Source organism: Anomaloglossus baeobatrachus, chromosome 7, assembly GCF_048569485.1.
Source record: "Anomaloglossus baeobatrachus isolate aAnoBae1 chromosome 7, aAnoBae1.hap1, whole genome shotgun sequence".
Lineage (NCBI taxonomy): Eukaryota > Metazoa > Chordata > Amphibia > Anura > Aromobatidae > Anomaloglossus > Anomaloglossus baeobatrachus.
In genome coordinates this window covers 11934078-11951486 of record NC_134359.1, presented here as the reverse complement: position 1 = coordinate 11951486, position 17409 = coordinate 11934078, and the positions used below count along the sequence as shown (strand labels likewise).

Below are 17409 nucleotides of genomic sequence, written 5' to 3'. Positions count from 1 at the left end.
CCATAACATTACAGGCAGGACAGCACCATAACATTACAGGCAGGATGATGCAATGGGAAGATCAGTCATTGTTCCGAGTTATGGGGTTCACATGATGAATTCCTCAAGGCCCAAACCTTCAGATCCATTCATTAACTCTCTCGTTTTTGGGGGCAGTTGTTGAGGGCAGTTTCACAGTTGCCCCTTCTAACAAGTCATATCAACATCAAATTGACATTTGATAAGTAATTGTATTCCTCTGATGGCAGTGACGGGTCAGCTCCTGTGTCCTCCTCTACGGGTTCTGCCTATCAGAACACTCTCCTGCAGCTTCATATCCCCAGACCTAATGACACACAGGCGCTGCCCATCACTGCCATCATCTGTACTCCAAATGAGTACGCTCTGATATCTGCAGCTGAAGGCAGGAAATAGACTGGGGAACTGCGGGGGTGGAAGATATTTACATACAAGTTGTTACAGGAATGAAACATTTTATATTAAAATGGTTTATAAGTCTTCATACCTTTTCATGCTGGAGAAAATTAAGAAAAAATGAAAGTTTAGTTATTCTTTCCTTTCTATCTTCGCTCTGGAGGCCTCTCTGGTTCATCACTGTAAGCTATTTAACTTTTATATTCTAAGAAATATAATATATAATAAGGAACAGGACGACCTTTAATTAAAGGGATGTATTAGTTTTTGGGAGCTGACCTTCACGTGTTGATACAATGTATCAGAGACAAAATATAAGGACCTGCCCCCCCTGCTCTGCAGGCATGTATTACACCGGCCCTGCCCCCGACATTAACACTTTTTTAGCCTGAATGGTCGCAACTCAGATAGAAAAAGCCATTGAATACAATGTTGTCTTTCTCCTTAAGAATTTTATGTTCGATTTCATTCCTCCCGGCAATAATCAGAAGAAGTCGTCTCCAGCAGAACAGTCACTTATACTGAGTAGTTTAATGGGATCCAAACAAAGGAATATTGTAACAGCCACAAGTGGCCTCTGAGGCCACATAATATTCCCATCACTCATCCATCACCTCTGCTGACACCGGGGGGGGGGGACCCCGGAAGCAGATGAATATTATCTGACCTGCATGGAAATTGGTTTCTGAGTTCAGCGTCAGCACTGACTGTACTGGAGGGAAACTAAGAAACCCATCCTGATTAATAGTATATGTACAGGAGAGGAAAGAAAAACTGCAGAAGTCAAAGCACGTAGTCTGAATACTACTCAAAGCCAAGACAGGAGAATATACAGAGCATAACCTGGAAAATATACAGAGCATAGCCTGGAGAATATACAGAGCATAGCCTGGAGAATATACAGAGCATAGCCTGGAGAATATACAGAGCATAGCCTGGAGAATATACAGAGCATAGCCTGGAGAATATGCAGAGCATAGCCAGGAGAATATACAGAGCATAGCCAGGAGAATATACAGAGCATAGCCAGGAGAATATACAGAGCATAGCCAGGAGAATATACAGAGCATAGCCAGGAGAATATACACAGCATAGCCTGGAGAATATACACAGCATAGCCTGGAGAATATACAGAGCATAGCCAGGAGAATATACAGAGCATAGCCTGGAGAATATACAGAGCATAGCCTGGAGAATATACAGAGCATAGCCAGGAGAATATACAGAGCATAGCCTGGAGAATATACAGAGCATAGCCTGGAGAATATACAGAGCATAGCCTGGAGAATATACAGAGCATAGCCTGGAGAATATACAGAGCATAGCCTGGAGAATATGCAGAGCATAGCCAGGAGAATATACAGAGCATAGCCAGGAGAATATACAGAGCATAGCCTGGAGAATATACAGAGCATAGCCTGGAGAATATACAGAGCATAGCCTGGAGAATATACAGAGCATAGCCTGGAGAATATACAGAGCATAGCCTGGAGAATATACAGAGCATAGCCTGGAGAATATACAGAGCATAGCCTGGAGAATATGCAGAGCATAGCCAGGAGAATATACAAAGCATAGCCTGGAGAATATGCAGAGCATAGCCAGGAGACTATACAGAGCATAGCCAGGAGAATATACAGAGCATAGCCTGGAGAATATACAGAGCATAGCCTGGAGAATATACAGAGCATAGCCAAGAGAATATACAGAGCATAGCCAGGAGAATATGCAGAGCATAGCCAGGAGAATATACAGAGCATAGCCAGGAGAATATGCAGAGCATAGCCAGGAGAATATACAGAGCATAGCCAGGAGAATATACAGAGCATAGCCAGGAGAATATACAGAGCATAGCCAGGAGAATATACAGAGCATAGCCTGGAGAACATACAGAGCATAGCCAGGAGACTATACAGAGCATAGCCTGGAGAACATACAGAGCATAGTCAGAAGAATATACAGTCATGGCGGCCAAAAGTTTTGAGAATGCTACAAATATTAATTTTTACAAAGTCTACTGCTTCAGTTTTTCTAATGGCAATTTGCATATACTCCAGAATGTCATAAAGAGTGATCAGCTTAACAGCAATTACTTGCAAAGTCAATATTGGTATAAAAATGAACTTTAACCCCCAAACACATTTCAACATCATTGCATTCCTGCCTTAAAAGGAGCAGCTAACATTGTTTTAGTGATTGTTCCAGTAACACAGGTGTGGGTGTTGATGAGGACAGGGCTGGCGATCAATCAGTCATGATTAAGTAAGAATGACACCACTGGACACTTTAAAAGGAGGCTGGTGCTTGGTATCATTGTTTCTCTTCAGTTAACCATGGTTATCTCTAAAGAAACACGTGCAGCCATCATTGCTCTGCACAAAAATGGCCTAACAGGGAAGAGTATCGCAGCTACAAAGATTGCACCTCAGTCAGCAATCTATCGCATCATCAAGAACTTCAAGGAGAGAGCTTCCATTGTTGCCAAAAAGGCTCCAGGGCGCCCAAGAAGGACCAGCAAACGCCAGGACCGTATTTTAAAACTGTTTCAGCTGCGGGATGGGACTCCCAGCAGTGGCGAGCTAGCTCAGCAATGGCAGCAGGCTGGTGTGAGGGCTTCTGCACGCACTGTGAGGCGGAGACTGCTGGAGCAAGGCCTGGTTTCAAGGAGGGCAGCAAAGAAGCCACTTCTCTCCAGAAAAAACATCAGGGACCGACTGATATTCTGCAGAAGGTGCAGGGAGTGGACTGCTGAGGACTGGGGGAAAGTCATTTTCTCAGATGAATCCCCTTTTCGATTGTTTGGGACATCTTGAAAACAGCTTATTAGAAGAAGAGGTGAGCGCTAGCACCAGTCTTGTCTCATGCCAACTGCTAAGCATCCGGAAACCATTCATGTGTGGGGTTGCTTCTCAGCCAAGGGAATCGCACCACTCACAGTCTGGCCTAAAAACACCGCCATGAATAAAGAATGCTACCAGAATGTCCTCCAAGAGCAACTTCTCCCAACTGTCCAAGAGCAGTTTGGCCCCAACAATGCCTTTTCCAGCATGATGGAGCACCTTGCCATAAAGCAAAGGGGATCACTAAATGGCTCATGGAACAAAACAGAGATTTTGGGTCCATGGCCTGGAAACTCCCCAGATCTTAATCCCATTGAGAACTTGTGGGCAATCATCAAGAGACGGGTGGGCAAACAAAAACCAACAAATTCTGGCAAAATGCAAGCATTGCTTATGCAAGAATGGACCGCGATCAGTCAGGATTTGCTCCAGAAGATGATTGACAGCTGCCGGGGAGAATTGCAGAGGTCCTGAAGAAGAAGGGTCAACACTGCAAATACTGACTTGCTGCATTAACTCATTCTAATGTCAATAGAACCTTCTGGTGTCATAATATGATTGCAATTATATTTCTGTATGTGATGTAAACATCAGACAAACACAATTAAACACCAGAGGGAACAGATCATGTGAAAATAGCATTCTGGTGTCATTCTCAAAACTTTTGGCCATGACTGTACAGAGCATAGCCAGAAGAATATACAGAGCATAGCCTGGAGAATATACAGAGCATAGCCAGAAGAATATACAGAGCATAGCCAGGAGACTATACAGAGCATAGCCAGGGGACTATACAGAGCATAGCTAGGGGACTATACAGTGCATAGCCAGAAGAATATACAGAGCATAGCCTGGAGAATATACAGAGCATAGCCAGAAGAATATACAGAGCATAGCCAGGAGACTATACAGAGCATAGCCAGGGGACTATACAGTGCATAGCCAGAAGAATATACAGAGCATAGCCAGAAGAATATACAGAGCATAGCCAGAAGAATATACAGAGCATAGCCAGGAGAATATACAGAGCATAGCCAGGAGAATATACAGAGCATAGCCAGGAGAATATACAGAGCAAAGCCAGAAGAATATACAGAGCATAGCCAGAAGAATATACAGAGCATAGCCAGGAGAATATACAGAGCATAGCCAGGAGAATATACAGAGCATAGCCAGGAGAATATACAGAGCATAGCCAGGAGAATATACAGAGCATAGCCAGGAGAATATACAGAGCATAGCCAGGAGAATATACAGAGCATAGCCAGAAGAATATACAGAGCATTGCCAGAAGAATATACAGAGCATAGCCAGAAGAATATACAGAGCATAGCCAGAAGAATATACAGAGCAGAGCCAGAAGAATATACAGAGCAGAGGCAGAAGAATATACAGAGCATAGCCTGGAGAATATACAGAGCATAGCCAGGAGACTATACAGAGCACAGCCAGGAGACTATACAGAGCATAGCCAGGAGACTATACAGAGCATAGCCAGAAGAATATACAGAGCATAGCCAGAAGAATATACAGAGCATAGCCAGGGGACTAAACAGTGCATAGCCAGGGGACTAAACAGTGCATAGCCAGGAGACTATACAGAGCATAGCCAGGAGAATGTACAGAGCATAGCCTGGAGAATATACAGAGCATAGCCAGAAGAATATACAGAGCATAGCCAGGGGACTATACAGTGCATAGCCAGGGGACTATACAGTGCATAGCCAGAAGAATATACAGAGCATAGCCAGAAGAATATACAGAGCATAGCCAGAAGAATATACAGAGCATACCCAGGAGAACAAATGGAGCATAGCCAGGAGAATATACAGAGCATAGCCAGGAGAATATACAGAGCATAGCCAGGAGAATATACAGAGCAAAGCCAGAAGAATATACAGAGCATAGCCAGAAGAATATACAGAGCATAGCCAGGAGAATATACAGAGCATAGCCAGGAGAATATACAGAGCATAGCCAGGAGAATATACAGAGCATAGCCAGGAGAATATACAGAGCATAGCCAGGAGAATATACAGAGCATAGCCAGGAGAATATACAGAGCATAGCCAGGAGACTATACAGAGCATAGCCAGGAGAATATACAGAGCATAGCCAGGAGAATATATAGAGCATAGCCAGGAGAATATACAGAGCATAGCCAGGAGAATATACAGAGCATAGCCAGGAGAATATACAGAGCATAGCCAGGAGAATATACAGAGCATAGCCAGGAGAATATACAGAGCACAGCCAGAAGAATATACAGAGCATAGCCAGGAGAATATACAGAGCATAGCCTGGAGAATATACAGAGCATAGCCAGAAGAATATACAGAGCATAGCCTGGAGAATATACAGTTAGGTCCAGAAATATTTGGACAGTGACACAATTTTGGCGAGTTGGGCTCTGCATGCCACCACATTGGATTTGAAATGAAACCTCTACAACAGAATTCAAGTGCAGATTGTAACGTTTAATTTGAAGGTTTGAACAAAAATATCTGATAGAAATTGTAGGAATTGTCACATTTCTTTACAAACACTCCACATTTTAGGAGGTCAAAAGTAATTGGACAAATAAACCAAACCCAAACAAAATATTTTTAATTTCAATATTTTGTTGCGAATCCTTTGGAGGCAATCACTGCCTTAAGTCTGGAACCCATGGACATCACCAAACGCTGGGTTTCCTCCTTCTTAATGCTTTGCCAGGCCTTTACAGCCGCAGCCTTCAGGTCTTGCTTGTTTGTGGGTCTTTCCGTCTTAAGTCTGGATTTGAGCAAGTGAAATGCATGCTCAATTGGGTTAAGATCTGGTGATTGACTTGGCCATTGCAGAATGTTCCACTTTTTTGCACTCATGAACTCCTGGGTAGCTTTGGCTGTATGCTTGGAGTCATTGTCCATCTGTACTATGAAGTGCCGTCCGATCAACTTTGCGGCATTTCGCTGAATCTGGGCTGAAAGTATATCCCGGTACACTTCAGAATTCATCCGGCTACTCTTGTCTGCTGTTATGTCATCAATAAACACAAGTGACCCAGTGCCATTGAAAGCCATGCATGCCCATGCCATCATGTTGCCTCCACCATGTTTTACAGAGGATGTGGTGTGCCTTGGATCATGTGCCGTTCCCTTTCTTCTCCAAACTTTTTTCTTCCCATCATTCTGGTACAGGTTGATCTTGGTCTCATCTGTCCATAGAATACTTTTCCAGAACTGAGATGGCTTCATGAGGTGTTTTTCAGCAAATTTAACTCTGGCCTGTCTATTTTTGGAATTGATGAATGGTTTGCATCTAGATGTGAACCCTTTGTATTTACTTTCATGGAGTCTTCTCTTTACTGGTGACTTAGAGACAGATACACCTACTTCACTGAGAGTGTTCTGGACTTCAGTTGATGTTGTGAACGGGTTCTTCTTCACCAAAGAAAGTATGCGGCGATCATCCACCACTGTTGTCATCCGTGGACGCCCAGGCCTTTTTGAGTTCCCAAGCTCACCAGTCAATTCCTTTTTTCTCAGAATGTACCCGACTGTTGATTTTGCTACTCCAAGCATGTCTGCTATCTCTCTGATGGATTTTTTCTTTTTTTTCATCCTCAGGATGTTCTGCTTCACCTCAATTGAGAGTTCCTTAGACCGCATGTTGTCTGGTCACAGCAACAGCTTCCAAATGCAAAACCACACACCTGTAATCAACCCCAGACCTTTTAACTACTTCATTGATTACAGGTTAACGAGGGAGACGCCTTCAGAGTTAATTGCAGCCCTTAGAGTCCCTTGCCCAATTACTTTTGGTCCCTTGAAAAAGAGGAGGCTATGCATTACAGAGCTATGATTCCTAAACCCTTTCTCCGATTTGGATGTGAAAACTCTCATATTGCAGCTGGGAGTGTGCACTTTCAGCCCATATTATATATATAATTGTATTTCTGAACATGTTTTTGTAAACAGCTAAAATAACAAAACTTGTGTCACTGTCCAAATATTTCTGGACCTAACTGTACAGAGCATAGCCAGGAGAATATACAGAGCAGAGCCAGAAGAATATACAGAGCAGAGCCAGAAGAATATACAGAGCATAGCCAGAAGAATATACAGAGCATAGCCAGAAGAATATACAGAGCAGAGCCAGAAGAATATACAGAGCATAGCCAGAAGAATATACAGAGCATAGCCAGAAGAATATACAGAGCATAGCCAGGAGAATATACAGAGCACAGCCAGGAGAATATACAGAGCACAGCCAGAAGAATATACAGAGCAGAGCCAGAAGAATATACAGAGCATAGCCAGAAGAATATACGGAGCATAGCCTGGAGAATATACAGAGCATAGCCAGGAGAATATACAGAGCATAGCCAGGAGAATATACAGAGCATGGCCAGGAGAATATACAGAGCATAGCCAGGAGAATATACAGAGCATAGCCAGGAGAATATACAAAGCATAGCCAGGAGAATATACAGAGCATAGCCAGGAGAATATACCGAGCATATCCTGGAGAATATACCGAGCATAGCCAGGAGAATATACCGAGCATATCCTGGAGAATATACCGAGCATAGCCAGGAGAATATACAGAGCACAGCCTGGAGAATATACAGAGCATAGACAAGAGAATAGACAGAGCATAGCCTGGAGAACAAACGGAGCATAGCCAGGAAAATATACAGAGCATAGCCAGGAGAACAAACAGAACATAGCCAGGAGAATATACAGAGTATAGCCAGGAGAATATACAGAGCATAGTCTGTAGAATATACAGAGCATAGCCAGGAGAATATACAGAGCATAGTCTGCAGAATATACAGAGCATAGCCAGGAGAATATACACAGCATAGCCAGGATAATATACAGAGCATAGCCTGGAGAACATACAGCGCACAGCCTGGAGCATATACAGATCATAACTAGGAGAACATGTGGAGCATAGCCAGGAGAATATACAGACCATAGCCAGAAGAATATACAAAGCATAGCCAGGATAATATACAGAGCATAGCCTGGAGAACATACAGCACACAGCCTGGAGCATATACAGATCATAACTAGGAGAACATGTGGAGCATAGCCAGGAGAATATACAGACCATAGCCAGGAGAATATACAGAGCATAGCCAGGAGAATATACAGAGCATAGCCAGGAGAATCTACAGAGCCTAGCTTGGAGAACATACATAGCATAGCCAAGAGAATATACCAAGCATAGCCAGAAGAATATACCGAGCATAGTCAGGAGAATATACACAGCATAGCCAAGAGAACATACAGAGCATAGCCAAGACAATAAACCGAGCATAGCCAGGAGAATATAAAGAGCATTTCCAGGAGAATATACAGAGCATACCCTAAAGAATATACAGAGCATATCGAGCATAGCAAGGAGAGCATATGGAGGATGGTTAAGAGAATATACAGAGCATAGCTTGGAGAACATGTGGACCATAGCCAGGAGAATATACACAGCATAGCCAGGAGAATATACAGAGCATAGCCAGGAGAATATACAGAGCATAGCCAGGAGAATATACAGAGCATAGCCAGGAGAATATACAGAGCACAGCCAGGAGAATATACAAAGCATAGCCAGGAGAATATACACAGCATAGCCTGGAGAATATACACAGCATAGCCTGGAGAATATACATAGCATAGCCTGGAGAATATACACAGCATACCCTGGAGAGTATACTGAGCATAGCCAGGAGAATATACAGAGCATAGCCAGGAGAATATATAGAGCATAGCCTGGAGAACTATCTATAGCTGAGATGTATGCTGTGCCATCCTCTTACTATCCAGATTCATCACACAATGGCTGCTATATTCAATGCCTCGGCTTTTATACAGGCAATGATAGTCCTTCCTGATTGGCTTTGCTATAGCATGTGATGTGATAGCTGCAGGGCATTATGGGTAAGTCCAGGACAGCCATGCGGTCATGTGTGCCTTCTCTAACTAATGCAGTGTGGCTACAAATTCAGAAATTACCAGAATTCACAGCAATGAGGATCTACGATACTGAGCAGTGTAACTGTGACTCCAGCATTGAGGTGAGCTGCATGGAGGACATTATACAGCAATACTGTATCTCCGAGTTCAGCTCTGGAGATAGCCAAACACTTACTACATTTCGGCAGTGCTGATCCTTGTTTGCATCTGATGTTGCCTGCTCGCCCTTTCTGATCTATTCTCCATACACTTCCATAGGCAGCTGTGATGTGGAAACTCAGTGATGGGGCAGATAGTCTTGTTTTGGGCAAGAGGGATTTTATCTGTTTTTCTGAGTGAATGATGAGTTTAGGGGTCATTATGGGGAAGAAGTGGCTCATAAGTGGAGAAGGAGGCAGATTTCTCTTATACATTAAGTTTCTTATATTCACTTGCAGCATTGGTTTCTACAAAGTTTGTTATAATGACTGTGACTATTCATCAGAACAGTGGTGGGAGGGAGGCGGGTCACGCAGGAGAATGCAGAGGAGTGCGAGGCATGTGGGGGTCCGCAGAGTCACCAGAAAGTACCGACACATCCTAAGAAGAGAAGATCGATGGGAAGAATATCTTCTACAATGCAGTGATGGTCTCATGAGGCTTTTCCATTGATCCCTGCTGTGTGATGTTCTGTGCAGAACTCCCCTCCCCGAGCAGAGCACAGACCAGGTGCATACAGATCGGGGGTGCAGAGGAAGATGCTGCACCCCGGCCCTGCGGTTAGGGGGCCCCAGTGCGCCTCCTCTACATAATCGGGAAGTTTCACGTTACTCCTCCATCATACACGATTTTAGCGCTAATCTGCAGGAAGCCTGAGATGGACGCTCTGCAGCCTCACTGGTTACAGAACATAAAAATAAAGGAGTAGAGTAAGAAGAGCCGCCATCTGCGCAGCCGGAAGGAACGCTGCTTCTTAATTAGAGTTTCCCCCCAAGGACCTGAATTTCTTACACTTTCAGGTTGTATCAGCGAGAAACGAGATAAAGCCTCAGCTCCTCGGCCGCGCAGCCATTCCGACTCCGACGCCGCACACATACTACAAAACCAATAAAAGGAGCAGTGAATTTACAAATTAGGAGAGAAAACTCAGTCCGACCGGATAATGGGACAATCAACGTCTCAGATGACGAGTTTACCCCCGAGAGCACAAGCCCCGGGGTCTGCAGCACCCGCTCTGCAGAACATCTCCCATATACAGCGTCATTACCCTCCTCCATACTGAAACTGCACCAAGAAGAAAAGGTGGAACCACGAAATCCCGGGATGGAGACTTCACTGATCCGCGCAAGATGGAAACAAAATGCACAAAAGCTCCGGATTATTTCACTCTGGAGTCTGAGACTTGTCCAAAAATCCCGGCACCTCCAGCCTCGGCCGCCATCACTGAGGTTATCAATGGTCGTCGGAGGAAGCTTCTGCCACTGAATGTACAAATCATCAGGATCCGCTGCCGTCAGCTCCTGTGTAATCACTGACCAATGACGTCACCAATGTACTCGATTGAGACATGTCCTGAGACACTGCAGCTAAATGAGACAAGTCAAGAGATGCTGCAGCCAGAGGAGACAAGTCTGGAGACGCTGCAGCCAGAGGAGACAAGTCTGGAGACGCTGCAGCCATGGGAGACAAGTCTGGAGATGCTGCAGCCATGGGAGACAAGTCTGGAGATGCTGCAACCAGGGGAGACAAGTCTGGAGACGCTGTAGCCATGGGAGACAAGATTGAAGATGCGGCAGCCATGGGAGACAAGTCTGGAGATGCTGCAGTAAAGGTAGACCAGTCTGCAGATGCTGCTGCCATGAAATGCAAGTCCAGAGATGTTGCAGCCACAGGAGACAAGTCTGGAGACACTGCAGCCAATGGAGACAAGATTGAAGATGCTGCAGCCATAGGAAACAAGTCTTGAGATGCTGCAGCCATGGAAGCAGGTTTACGACATGTAGGCTGGTCACAGTAGCATCAAGAGCAAAATGTGGCCTAGTGTTGTACTGAAAAATGGCTCCTGGGACACTGTTAACAAATGTGTTTCCATTTTGTCCATCATTTACAGATCAGTAACATCTTTATTCTATGATTTCCAAAACTCCACAAATTTTCCTTCTTGGTATTACAATTTTAAAGTTGAGGACTGGATATAGCTGCAACACCACACACAACCACCAGGGGCACTCTATCTCAAGGAGTGTCTTCAACAATTGTGAAGAAGCTGTATTTACAACATTTAAAAACTTTTTGTGCTTCACAGCTGCTCTTCCTATATTAACTGGTATCTATAGTGAGCCACTTTAGTTATCATGGAGGATGGATTTTGTTACCTGGCCACTAAGTATACATCTGAATACAGGATAGAAGACAGTGCAATGTAATTTACTGTATATAATGCCTCAATTAGCAGAATAGTGAGTGCAGCTCTGGAGCATAATACAGGAGGTAACTCAGGATCAGTAATATGTATACACAGTGACTGCACCAGCAGAATAGTGAGTGCAGCTCTGGAGTATAATACAGGAGGTAACTCAGGATCAGTAATGTAATGTATGTACACAGTGACTGCACCAGCAGAATAGTGAGTGCAGCTCTGGAGTATAATACAGGAGGTAACTCAGGATCAGTAATGTAATGTATGTACACAGTGACTGCACCAGCAGAATAGTGAGTGCCGCTCTGGAGTATAATACAGGAGGTAACTCAGGATCAGTAATGTAATGCATGTACACAGTGACTGCACCAGCAGAATAGTGAGTGCAGCTCTGGAGTATAATACAGGAGGTAACTCAGGATCAGTAATGTAATGTATGTACACAGTGACTGCACCAGCAGAATAGTGAGTGCCGCTCTGGAGTATAATACAGGAGGTAACTCAGGATCAGTAATGTAGTATATGCACACATTGTCATGCATTATATAGGAGTTTGTAGGGACTCACCATTTCTGCAGAGCATTACAGCGAGGTAATCCTGATACACGGAGGTGATGTAGAGCAGGAGCGTTGGTGCCTGAGCTGTCAGGAAGCTGAAGGCAATATTGTCCTTTGATATCATGGTATCCGCATAGATGGCTGATGCCGATGCGCTGCTGTTCCTGGACACTGGATACGGCTCCTGGAAAATATATGTGACCGAGGTTCCAGCTTCAAACATAGCAGAAACTTCTATAAACGCAACAGAAAGGAGAAAACACAATCTTAAAAAAAAAACAAAACACAAATGAATTGTATAAGGGTCATTATCCAAGGCTTATAAGAAGGAATTTGAGGCAGAGGCGGCGTTCTAGACCCTAGGATGTAAGGTGACAACCCCGAGGGACGCAATAATGACATGTAAACTGGTTGTCAGCCATCTGTGCCAGGCTGGTTACCACAGTCCTGTGCCCTGTTCTGCCCCCTTATTAAGATGAGGTTCCTGCTTATCGAACATGGCAATTAACAAAATGAAGTATCTATTAAAGTCAGGTAATTACTTTAGTGAATGGGCTCTGCAGCCTTGTAAAATAAATCATGAAAAGTTTATGACTTTCTTTCATTTGATACATTAGGCCCAATTTATTATTGCATTTGAGCCATTTTTAGTTTGTTTTTTTGCCTATTTTTAATTTGCGCCTTTTTTAAAGTCTATCTTATATATTCACTAGGCTGCATAGATGAGCAGCTATCCCTGCACCGGGAAATGGATACTTTATATCTAGTTTAATCCGTATTATGTAAACAAAGCATTCCCATACAATGTAGGAAACAAGCAGAGGCGTGTTTGGCTCACGGAGCATTCTATAGACTGGATACAATTGTATTCTTCTCAGCTGGGTGCAGGACTATGTCCAGGATGGAGAAATCAGAGACTTTAATTAATAGTGATGGTGAAATGAAACTTTTCAAAGTTTATGAAAACTTTTCAAAACTTCTTTATATGACGACCCTCGTACTGTAATCACAGATCGTGTGAGCCCCTTCCGTGCGGCATTGTATATCCAGCTGTTCCCTCCAATAAGCCGTTATCTAAACCGGCCATAATTTATAGAATCTTGTCAGGTTCACTCTTTCCTGACATGCAGAACCCTCACCTGTTCTACAATAAGGCCCCTCATAGGCGGAGTTGCTGCAGTCGCAGGTGTATCCGTTCCGCTTCTCCACGCACTTCCCGCTGTTGTGACACAGGTTTCCGTAGCTGCTGCAGTGGCCCGGGCACCCCGGCCGAATCCCCAGGGTCACCCTCGCCTTTTCCTCCAGGTCCAGAGTTTGTCCGTTCACCTTGAGAGATCGTAGACAACCAACAAAGCCTTTCTGCCGAGACGAAGTCCCTCCTGGAGGAAGCAGATGAAATCGTAGCAATGTCTTATGTTCCTTTTATATTATATCTATCTATCTAATGTATCAGGTCACGATGTGAGAAAACTCGTCACTATCCGGAACCTGCACATTCTTCATGTAATGCAGTATCCGGGCTGCGCAGGAGATTATAGACAACTTCAAATACATTTTTATATATTTGGTTAAAAATCATTTTTGGAATTAAATTTCTTTAAAAATGTAGCACAATTTGGCTTTTACAGGCTCATTGTTTTCCTGCACAGTCTGTAACTAGTGATGAGCGAGCACTAAAATGTCCGAGTGCTCAGTATTCATATCGAAAGGTCAGAGGCTCGGACGGGGGTAGACCAAGTACCAAACATAATGGAAGTCAATGGGAAACGCCAGCATTTGTCCGGAAGACCCGAACAGGAGGACTGGGAAGGGAGAGAGGGGGACGAGTGACAATGAGAGAGGGAGAGAGAGTGAGTGAGAGAGAGAGAGAGAGAAAGAGAGAGATACAATGAGAGAAGGAGAGAGGGAGAGTGAGAGAGAGAGAGAGAGAGAGAGAGAAAGAGAGAGATACAATGAGAGAAGGAGAGAGGGTGAGTGAGAGATAGGGGAAGAATAAGACAGAACGAGGGAGAGTGAGAAAGAGAGGGAGGGAGAAAACGAAAGAGCGAGGAAGAATAAGAGTGAGAGAGAGTGAAAGACAGAGAGGCACAATGAGAGAGGGAGAGAGAGTGAAGGAGAGAGAGAGTGGGGGGGAAGAGTAGATAGAGCGAGGGAGAGTGAGAGAGGGACAATGAAAGGGGGAGAGAGAAGGAGAGAGAGGGAGAGAGGGAGTGAGTGTGAGAGAAAGAGAGAGACACAATGAGAGAGGGAAAGAGTGAGTGAGTGTGAGAGAGAAAGAGAGACACAATGAGAGAGGGAGAGAGAAAGAGAGAGAGACATAATTAGAGAGGGAGAGAGAGTGAAGGAGAGAGAGAGAGTGGGGGGGAGAGTAGATAGAGCGAGGGAGAGTGAGAGACAGAGAGGAACAATGAGAGGGGGAGAGAGAAGGAGAAAGAGGGAAAGAGGGAGAGTGAGGGTGGAAGAGGAAAAAGAGAGAGGATGAGAGAGAGGAAGAGGGAGAGAGGAAGAGGGAGAGAGGAAGAGAGAGAGAGGAAGAGAGAGAGAGGAAGGTAGAGTGGGGGGAGAGAGCGCGAGAGAGAGAGAGTGAGAATTTGAGAGGGAGGAAGAATAAGAGAGTTAGAGCGAGGCAGAGTGGGAGAGAAGAGAGGGAGGGAGAGAACGAGAGAGAGAGAGAGGAAAAATAAGAGGGTAAGAGAGAGAAAGGGAGGGCGAGATTGTGAGAGGTAGGGAGAGGAAGAATGAAAGGGAAAAGAAAGAGGGGGAGAGAGCGCGAGTGAGTAACAGGGAGGGAAGGGAATAGAGAGGGAGGAGGAGAAGGAGAGAGAGAGAGAGGGAGGGAGAGAGACACAGAGGCGAAACATGTGGGGCGGTGATTCAAGCATGCCGCTCAAGCACCCGCGATGCTCGATCAAGTATTGGGCGCGCTCGCTCATCACTATCTGTCTTTTCCTGAGCACTTCCCATGAGACTTCTGACCACAGATCACATTAACAATGAGATGAAGTTTGATGCAGCCATAAATCATCTGAGAAAAGCTCAGAAAAAAGACATAAAAGGTAAGAGTTATCCTCTCCCTGTCAGCCGGAGCTCACTGTCAGCCGGAGCTCACTGTCAGCCGGAGCTCACTGTCAGCCGGAGCTCACTGTCAGCCGGAGCTCACTGTCAGCCGGTGCTCACTGTCAGCCGGAGCTCACTGTCAGCCGGAGCTCACTGTCAGCCGGAGCTCACTGTCAGCCGGAGCTCACTGTCAGCCGGTGCTCACTGTCAGCCGGAGCTCACTGTCAGCCGGAGCTCGCTGTCAGCCGGAGCTCACTGTCAGCCGGAGCTCACTGTCAGCCGGTGCTCACTGTCAGCCGGAGCTCACTGTCAGCCGGAGCTCACTGTCAGACGGAGCTCACTGTCAGACGGAGCTCACTGTCAGACGGAGCTCAGTGTCAGCCGGTGCTCACTGTCAGCCGGTGCTCACTGTCAGCTGGAGCTCGCTGTCAGCCGGTGCTCGCTGTCAGCCGGAGCTCGCTGTCAGCCGGAGCTCGCTGTCAGCCGGAGCTCGCTGTCAGACGGAGCTCACTGTCAGCCGGAGCTCGCTGTCAGCCGGTGCTCGCTGTCAGCCGGAGCTCGCTGTCAGCCGGAGCTCGCTGTCAGCCGGAGCTCGCTGTCAGCCGGAGCTCGCTGTCAGCCGGAGCTCGCTGTCAGATTCCCAGGTAGCTCACTCTGCGGTTGTCAATAGACAGTGCAACATGGAGGCTGTAGATTATAGAAGATAAATGGTTCAAAATAATTGATGATATCTAATTGGAAAAAAAAAATAGCCAAAAAGAAATGCATTCAAGAAAAAAAAATATCTATAAGGTTTAAATCAGCAGGAAACTATGGGAAAATGTTACCATAATTTACAAAATACATATCACATGTGTCAGCAAACACCGAATGTGCCATTCCCACACTGAGTGCAGGAAGAAGTGGAGACTCACACTCACCCACATACAGCTGAGTGCTGGGCTGGACTCGGCCTCGTCCATCACTCGGACTCTGCACTCGTTTTCGCGGCTGGTTGTCTAGGGTCAGACTGGACTCTTTAATGTTCCTTTCGGCTGTGATCTGATGCCACTGACCGTCATTCAAAGCCACAACTGACTGCAAAGAGATGTCCAGAGGTCCACTCCCCGCATCTAGCGAAAATGTCACCTGGTGGGCAGCTGGAAGGAGGAAACAATCAGTAATCAGTAGTTATTACCCTCCATCTTTACTGACGTGACGACACTCTGCCATAAATAGATGAATGACAAAATATGTTCCGGACTCAGAACCGCTTGTTTCAGCTTAAAATTGAGAAATATTTATGTGTGAATCGTTCTCTTTCCTCCCACACAGAAGAATGCACTGGAGATGATGGTAAAATCTGCTCCTTATATCATCCAGCGACTTCTAAAAGAATAATTTTATGTATTACAGTCGACCTGCAACTGCAGCTCTCATCCCATGGAGACTGTGTGGGGGAGGGGGGAGTACAGCAGAGACGACAGTGCTCTAAAAACAGAGCTGCAGAGGTGTTTGTAATGGCACATAGCTCTGCTCTCTTCACAGGTCTCACTGCTGGATCTACTGTGGTTACCAGGGTAGAGGTGAAGAGAGCACAGCTGTGTGTCATTACAAACTCCTCTGTAGCTCTCTTTTCACAGCCGTTATCTCTGCTTTACTCCACCTCCCCATCACTGCTGTGGGATGAGAGCTGCAGATACAGAGGTGTTTGTAGTGACACACAGCTATACTCTCCACCCCTCCCTGTTGTTATCACAGTGGATGCCTGCACTCCTATCAGCAGGAGAGCAGAGCTGTGTGTCATTACAAACATCTCTGCAGCTCTCTTTTTACAGTGCTGTCCTCTCTGCTCTACTTCACTTTCCCTCATCACTGTCTGCTGTGGGATGAGAGCTGCAGATGCAGTGATGTTTGTAATGACACACAGCTCTGCTCTCCTCCCTGTTGTAATCACAGTAGATGCCGCCAGTAATATCAGCAGGAGAGCAGAGCTGTGTGTCATTACAAACATCTCTGCATCTCTCTTTTTACAGTGCTGTCCTCTCTGCTCTACTTCACTTTCCTTCATTACTGACTGTGGTATGAGAGCTGCAGATACAGCGATGTTTGTAATGACACACAGCTCTGATATCCTCCCCTCCCTGTTGTAATCACAGTAGATGCCGCCAGTAATATCAGCAGGAGAGCAGAGCTATGTTTC

General features: G+C 45.3%; 1 protein-coding gene across 1 annotated transcript in view; it reads right to left on the bottom strand.

The window, feature by feature from the left end:
* The window catches only part of CNTNAP5 (contactin associated protein family member 5), a 356337-nt gene that overhangs the window by 27134 nt on the left and 311794 nt on the right, over positions 1-17409 (bottom strand). Inside the window, exons 17-19 of the mRNA XM_075317029.1 lie at positions 16148-16366; positions 13310-13549; positions 12180-12404 (exon numbers count right to left, since the gene is read on the bottom strand). Coding sequence (XP_075173144.1) covers positions 12180-12404; positions 13310-13549; positions 16148-16366 — 684 coding nt within the window. The remainder of the gene's footprint in view (positions 1-12179; positions 12405-13309; positions 13550-16147; positions 16367-17409) is intronic.